Below are 7818 nucleotides of genomic sequence, written 5' to 3'. Positions count from 1 at the left end.
CCCAGGGCTGATCTGGTCCACGCTTTCTCCCCACCCAGGGTGATCCAGTCCATGCTTCCTCTCCACTGCAGGGCAGATCTGGTCCAAGGGCCAGACCCTCTTTTTTTTCTTTTTTTGAGACAGGGTCTGGTTCTGTTGCTCAGGCTGGAGTGCAGTAGTTCAATCATGGCTCACTGCAGCCTCGACCTCCTGGGCTCGGGCAATCCTCCTGCCTCAGCCTCTCAAGCAGCTGGGACTACAGGTACACACCACCACACCCAGTTAATTTTTTTTTCTTTTTGTAAGGATGAGGTCTCACTCTGTTGCCCACGCTGGTCTCGAACTCCTGGGCTCAAGCAATCCCTCCCAAGTAGGTGGGACAACAGGCACATGCTACCACACCTAATTTATTCATTTTATTTTTTGTAGAGATAAGATCTTGCTGTGTTGCCCAGGCTGGTTTGGAACTCCTGGCCTCAAGAGATCCTCCCACACCACTCCCCCAAGTGTTGGCATTACAGGGAGAGCCACTGCACCTGGCCACTATCCGCACTTCAAAGAAAGTGAGGCTGAGAAACGGAAAGCAACTAGCCCAAGGACATGCAGTCAGCCAGCGGCGGGAGGATTCAAACCTTCAAACCAGGTGCTGCAGGCTCCAGAGCCCAGGTGCTCTCACAGGAAGCGGGCACCTGGGGCTGGGCACCGGGCTCCTGCCTGCCCAGCTCCCGGCTCCACCCTGTCTCCTAACAGACCCAGTTGTCCCAGGGCAGCCTTCACCGCTCACTTTCAGTCCGTGGGACTCAGTGGTCCAGGAAAGGCGTGGAAGGGAACATGACTGGACCTGGGCAAACAGAAAACCATGCCCTCCAGCCTAAAGAGACCGATCCAGTGCACATGGCTTGGAACGCCTGCTGGGAAGACAGCCTCTCTCTCTCCCTCTGCTGGGCTTGGATTCGGGCTTGCGGCAGGGGCCACCATGCAGAATGCTGCGTAAGAACAGACCAGGCCAAGAGAGGGGAGCCACCAGGCACTGCGGGTGGCACGTAAGCCCTGTCACTCACTCTGCCAGGGTGCCTCCTCCACGCTGGAGAGGACCTCGGCCCGGGGGACACAGGGCACTGCACACACCAGCACCCAGCCACACCTGCGGCCGCCACACACCTGGACTCCCCGGTTCCGTAAACCACGCCTTTCCCTGCTTTGCTATTGCCAACGGGATTTCAGGTTCTGCCACTGAGTCCTCCTACAGCAACACCAGACCACAGCCGCCCGCCTCCAGACAGCTCCCGGTCTCGCTGGCCACAGACGGACTTGCTCCACAGAGGCAAGGCCACCGGCGTGCTCTCAGTTCCTCTCCAGGTGGAACTCTACAGGTGCCTGATCTCCCCAACCAGGAAAGAAACTCCCTGAGAGCCAAGCCCACCCACTTCACTTCTCTGTAACTTCCCTGGCCCCCAGCGCAGGTCGGGGACACAGCAAGCCCTCCTCAATGATGGTCTCAGATATCACTCCCAAACCACTTCCTAAGTGCCTGCGACAACCCAGACACGACCTGAGCGTGGCCTACACACTGACGATTTCTACTGATAGGGTTTGTGATGTTTAAAAATGTGGGCTGGGAAGCCAGGCACGGTGGCTGACGCCTGAAATCCCAGTACTTTGGGAGGCAAAAGCAGGCAGATCACGAGGTCAGGAGTTCGAGACCAGCCTGGCCAACATAGTGAACGCCCTGCCTCCACTAAAAATACAAAAACATTAGCGGGCGTGCTGGAGGCTGTCTATAATCCCAGCTACTCGGGAGGCTGAGGCAAGGAGAATCGCTTGAACCCGGGAGATGGAGGTTGCAGTGAGCTGAGATCGCGCCATTGCACTCCACTCCAGGCGACACTGCAAGACTCCGTCTCAAAAAAAAAAAAAAACAGGCCGGGCGCGGTGGCTCAAGCCTGTAATCCCAGCACTTTGGGAGGCCGAGACGGGCGGATCACGAGGTCAGGAGATCGAGACCATCCTGGCTAATATGGTGAAACCCCGTCTCTACTAAAAAAAATACAAAAAACTAGCCGGGCGAGGTGGCGGGCGCCTTGTAGTCCCAGCTACTCAGGAGGCTGAGGCAGGAGAATGGCGTAAACCTGGGAGGCGGAGCTTGCAGTAAGCTGAGATCCAGCCACTGCACTCCAGCCTGGGCGACAGAGCGAGACCCCATCTCAAAAAAAAAAAAAAAAAAAAAAAAAATAGTGTGGGCTGGGGCCAGGCACAGCGGCTCATGCCTATAATCCCAGCACTTTGGGAGGCAGAGGCAGGCAGATCATTTGAGGTCAGGAGTTCGCGACCAGCCTGGCCAACATGGCAAAACCCCATCTCTACCAAAAATACAAAAAATTGACCAGGCATGGTGGCAGGCGCCTATAATTCCAGCTACCTGGAAGGCTGAAGCAGGAGAATTGCTTGAACCTGGGAGGTGGAGGTTGCAGTGAGCAAAGATCGAGTCACTGCACTCCAGCCTGGGCAACAGAGCCAGATTCCAACTCAATTAAAAAAAAAAAAAAAAATGTGGGCTAGGCAAAGTAGCTCACACCTGTAATCCCAGCACTCTGGGAGGCCGAGGTGGGTGGATCAAACTCCTGAGGTCAGGAATTCGAGACAAGCCTGGCTAACATGGTGAAACTCCCTCTGCACAAAAAACACAAAAAAATTAGCCAGGGGTGGCATGGTAGTGGGAGCCTGTAGTCCTGGCTACAGCTACTTAGGGGGCTGAGGTAGGAGAATTGCTTGAACCCGTGAGATCGAGGCTGCAGTAAGCAGAGATCTCACCACTATACTCCAGCCTGGGTGACAAAGTGAGACCCGTCTCAAAAAAAAAAAAAATTAAAATTCCAAACCATTCCTAGCTTGCAGACCATATAAAATCAAGTGTCAGGGAAATAGAAGTGTTTGCCCCGGCTGGGTTTGGCCCACGGGCTGCAGTGCGCTGACTCCTGAGTAAACGAATCAGGACAGCAGACATGAGGGTGCACAGGCAGTCCGTGCTTGCAGTTTAAAAAAATTAGGCTGGGTGGTGGCTCACGCCTGTAATCCCAGCTTGCAATTTAAAAAAATTAGGCCGGGCGTGGTGGCTCACGCCTGTAATCCCAGCACTTCGGGAGGCCAAGACGGGAAGATCACTTGAGGTCAGGAGTTCAAAACCAGCCTGGCCAATATGTTGAAACCCCATCTCTAAAATAAATATTAAAAAATTGGCCAGGCGTGTTGGCAAGCGCCTGTAGTCCCAGCTACTCAGGAGGATGAGGCATGAGAATCGCTTGAACCCGGGAAGCAGAGGTTGCAATGAGCTGAGATCACACCATTGCACTCCAGCCTGAGCGACAAAGCAAGACTCCGTCTCAAAAAAAAAACACATTACAGCACGTTATGCTGCATTCTGGGCCTTCATCTTGCACTTCATGTATCTCTGAGAATGTTCCAGACCACTACCTGAAGCAGTGCTATCAGAACGGCAGACACTGGCCACCCAGAGCTGTCAAACCCGTGAGGTGTGGCCAGTCCTGGGAAGAACTGTGACATGAAATACACACCAGACGTTCAAGTCTTCACAGCAAAAACAGAAGGCTAAATATACCTTTTGAGAGACGGGGTCAACTTATATTGCCTAGGCTAGTCTTGAAGTCCTGGGCTCAAGCAATCCTCCCGCTCTGGCGTCCCAAAGTGCTAGGATTACAGACGGAAGCCACCACACCGGCCCTGCCTGGTTCTTTTTAAGAGCTGCATCCTATTCCAGCCCTGATGCAGTGGTTTGGGGGGGCCATTTAAGAGGCTGTTGTTCCCAGCAGGGCGCAGTGGCTCATGCCTGTAATCCCAGCACTTTGGGAGGCCAAAGCAGGCGGATTACCTGAGATCAGGAGTTGGAGACCAGCCCAGCCAACATGGTGAAACCCCATCTCTACTAAAAATATAAAAATTAGCCAGGGGTGGTGGCAGGCGCCTATAATGCCAGCTACTCGGGAGGCTGAGGCTGGAGAATACCTGGAACCCAGGAGGCTGAGGTGGCAGTGAGCCGAGATCTCAGCACTGCACTCCAGCCTGGGCGACAGAATGAAACAGTGTTAAGAAATAAAAAAAAAAGGCCGGGCGCGGTGGCTCACACCTGTAATCCCAACACTTTGGGAGGCCGAGGCGGGCGCACCATGAGGTCAGGAGATCAAGACCATCCTGGTTAACACAGTGAAATCCCATCTCTACTAAAAATACAAAAAAATTTGCCGGGCATGGTGGCAGGCGCTTGTAGTCCCAGCTGCTGGGGAGGCTGAGGCAGGAGAATGGCGTGAACCCGGGAGGCGGAGCTTGCAGTGAGCGGAGATCGCGCCACTGCACGCCAGCCTGGGTGATAGAGCGAGACTCCGTCTCAACAAAACAAAAAAAAAAGGCTGTTGTCCTGGTAAACGTTGTTCTAGCGACTACCCCAGTCTTTAAGTCATCCCATCCATGTATTTACATTTTTCTAGTGAATTAATTCCTAGAGGTGAAATCAGCGGGTTAAAATAGACATCATCAATTTGGCTGAATTTTGCTGACTTTTGCCAAATGACCCCTAGCAGGAGGTCCTAACACATTTTCAACACTGAAGCAGAAGTCACTACGGGAGGAGGGGGCGTGCCTTCTCTGCCACTAACTAGAGGAAATTCCTGAAGGAGGGACCTCAGGATCCCAAAAGAGCCGCAGCTCTCTCCCTGGCCTGACACAGAGCTCAGTTATTTACATTCCCTTCTGGTGACATCATGGGGCGGCTCCAGGGAGGCTGGCCAGCAGCAAACTCACCAAATAAGGTTGGAGTCTCTACAAAAGGAGGCAGGGCCTAATGGTATCTGGCTGGTCTGTAGGGGGCGGGGTCCCAGGGGACCCTCCAAGCTCCAGACAGGCAGGAAATCGGCTGCCTCCCTGGAAGAGGAAACCTCTGCTTTTTCCCACAAGAATGTTAAACAATTGACAGAGGTGTGGGCGCAGCTGGGAGACACGCCCCTCCCTCCCCCTCCTTTAAATATCCAAGAGCTAGGAAAAACTCAAGGGCCTCCCACAAAAGAGGATTCACAGAGGGAGAATTTTTTTATTTTTTTAAATAAATGGGGTTTTACTCTGTTGCCCAGGCTGCAGTGCAGTGGCACAATCATAGCTCACTGCAGCCTCCGACTCCTGGGCTCAAGCCATCCTCCCGTCTCACCTTCCCTAGTAGCTGGAACTACAGGCATGAGCTACCACACCTGGCTAATTTTTTTCATTTTTATTTTTTGTAGAGATGGAGTCTTGCTATGTTGCCCAGGCAGAAGGCACACCTTTTAATAACAAAAGCAGCTGGCATCTGTTGCTCTGGTGCCCCATGTCAGGCACAGTATTGGCTGCTGTAAAGGCTCAATTAATTTTCTCCCCACAGGAAACAGGATTCACAAGCAGGAATTCACAGCCAGGGCTGTCTGACTCCACGGACCAAATCTGTTCCACCAGCACACGGTACTGACTCATTCCTTCTCAGGATACAGGATAAAGAACAGGAAGGAGAGTTGCTGTTCAGAAAACCCCACAGTGCCTCCCTCCAATCCCTGGAGCCCAGCCGCAGGGGCGGACAGCTCACCTGCCCAGCTCCTCCCCCATCTCATAATGGTCCTCCACGTCCTCCTGCCTGAACGTGGACATGGCGGCCGGTGTGTCTTCCAGCAGTTTCCACTCCAAGGAAAGTGCAGTCACCGCAGCCTGGAGACAGGACCTCAGGAGTCCCCTAATGGTGACCCTGGAGGAGACAGGGAAAGAGAGAAGTGAGGAACTGAGACACTACCCTTTTCTCCTAGATTAATGGACAGACCTGCCTACCAAACACAAGCCTCCCACCTCTCCACTCTGAAGCTCCAGACTCCTCAGAGAGGTGCTGTGTTTAGTGGGCTGGGTCCTGTCATGTCACCTCTTTTAAAGCCCCATAACCACTCAAAAGGTTATTAACAGTCCCACTGGGCCACCTTCACCCCACAAAACTCTCCAAACACATAATTCTGACTTCCCTGACGCTGCCTGCGCCTTTCTTTGCCTCTCCTAGACTTCTCCCAACCTGCTCAGCCAAAATCCCCCACCATTCCTGCACGTTCCCCACGCTCTCCTCAACCTCAAATCCCAGGGCTACCTTACTCCCTGGCCAATGTCTTAACGAAGTTCTTAAGTCTACTTCTTTTTGTTGTTGTTGTTTTGAGAAGGAGTCTCGCTCCGTCGCCCAGGCTGGAGTGCAGTGGTGCAATCATGTCTCACCGCAGCCTGGAACTCCACGGCTCAAGTGATCGTCCCACCTCGGCCTCCCAAAGTGCTGCCATTCTGGTCAAAATTCTCAAGTTAACTTACTACCTTAACCCTTCCTTGTCCTTGCCCTCGGTAGGTCTCTTCAGAACCTCATCGATGGAACACCCCCGCCCACCCCTAACCATCTCTGACTCCCCCCAATTCTCAATTTTCCAGGAACTGGACGACGACTTCCACGCTCCTGCAAGCCCACTTTGCCTCCCTCTCGCGCTGACCTCCACCGTCCTCGCAAGATTAACCTCTTCCTCCCCGCTTCACCTTTCAAAGTCCCTCAACCGCAGTCTCCCCTACCCAACCAAAAAGAGCCTCCAAAAAGGGCACCATCTGAGTGTCCTCCACCGTCCTCCACCCCCTCTCGCCCACAATCTCTGCACAAGCCCCTAGGCAGACCCCAATGGCTACCTTTGCAGAACCGCCCCCAAGGCCTTTCCCATCCCTAAGGCTCCGCTCCAGCATCCCTGGTGCCGCCACGCCCCTCACAGGCCCGGCCGAGCCCCTTCCACGGCCGGGTCAACCAGATGGGTCCACAAACCTACCAGCCCTTCAGGTTCTCTCCCTCCCTCGCGGGCCCCCGGAGCACCGCCCCGAACCCACCTAGCCCTTCAGTCTCGGCCCGAGCCCGTTCCTCACCCTCCGCCGCCGGGAGTCCAGGGCCGGCGCCGCCTCACTGGCTACCGCCGCCTCCTCTAGAAGCCCCGCGCCCCAGGCGCCGCGACGCGCCTGCGTCGACGTCACCACACCCGTCAAGTGCCCGCCCCGGGAAGCAGATCCCGTCGCCTATTGGCCGGTGGGCCCGCCGCTCGGGCCGCACCTCAACGCCCCGCCCCCAGCTGCCTTTTCGGCCCCCGCACCCGGATGCAGCCTCGCCATTGGCTGAGGACTCGCCATCCCTGATTTCATTGGCTGCAGTCGACGCTGGTCAGCGGACGGAAAAAAGGGCGACTTCTGGCCCGTTGATCGCCCCGCCCGCCTCTCCTCTGACCCTGGTGCTGAAGCTAGAGAAGTGAGGCTGAAGCCCTGCATCCCGCTTCCCGCCTTCCCCGAGCACCGGATGTGCGAATGGATGGCTCACCTGTGGCTGAGCGCGCATGGCAGCTCCTGGAGTGGACCCTGGGAATGCTTTAGTAGCTATGTGGCAGTTTCCTCCTCTGAAAACTGTTACCCACATTCTACATACTTAAAATGCAAATGAGGCCAATCCGGGGTTGTCATTCACAGGGCCCCTGTTCGTCTCAAAATAGAGGATAACAAGCCGGGCGCGGAGGCTCACGCCTGTAATCCCAGCACTTTGGGAGGCCGAGACGGGCGGATCACGAGGTCCGGAGATCGAGACCATCCTGGCTAACACAGTGAAACCCCGTCTCTACTAAAAAAAATACAAAAAACTAGCCGGGCGAGGTGGCGGGGCCTGTAGTCCCAGCTACTCGGGAGGCTGAGGCAGGAGAATGGCGTAAACCCGGGAGGCGGAGCTTGCAGTGAGCTGAGATCCGGCCACTGCACTCCAGCCTG

General features: G+C 55.0%; 1 protein-coding gene across 2 annotated transcripts in view; it reads right to left on the bottom strand.

The window, feature by feature from the left end:
• The window catches only part of DAPK3 (death associated protein kinase 3), a 21994-nt gene extending 14938 nt beyond the window's left edge, over nucleotides 1-7056 (bottom strand). The window contains exons 1-2 of one of the 2 annotated variants that reach the window (XM_026455505.1): nucleotides 6940-7056; nucleotides 5600-5755 (exon numbers count right to left, since the gene is read on the bottom strand). In XM_026455505.1, the coding sequence (XP_026311290.1) occupies nucleotides 5600-5661 (62 nt within the window). In that variant the 5' untranslated portion in view covers nucleotides 5662-5755; nucleotides 6940-7056. Of the gene's footprint in view, nucleotides 1-5599; nucleotides 5756-6903 lie in introns of both variants that reach the window. The other variant, XM_026455506.1, reaches the window with a different exon arrangement.
• Between the last annotated feature and the right edge of the window lie 762 nt (nucleotides 7057-7818).

The sequence above is a fragment of the Piliocolobus tephrosceles genome, chromosome 21 (assembly GCF_002776525.5).
Source record: "Piliocolobus tephrosceles isolate RC106 chromosome 21, ASM277652v3, whole genome shotgun sequence".
In the NCBI taxonomy this organism is placed as follows: domain Eukaryota; kingdom Metazoa; phylum Chordata; class Mammalia; order Primates; family Cercopithecidae; genus Piliocolobus; species Piliocolobus tephrosceles.
Note: the sequence above shows the minus strand (reverse complement) of the source record. Positions and strands in the feature narration are given on the sequence as shown.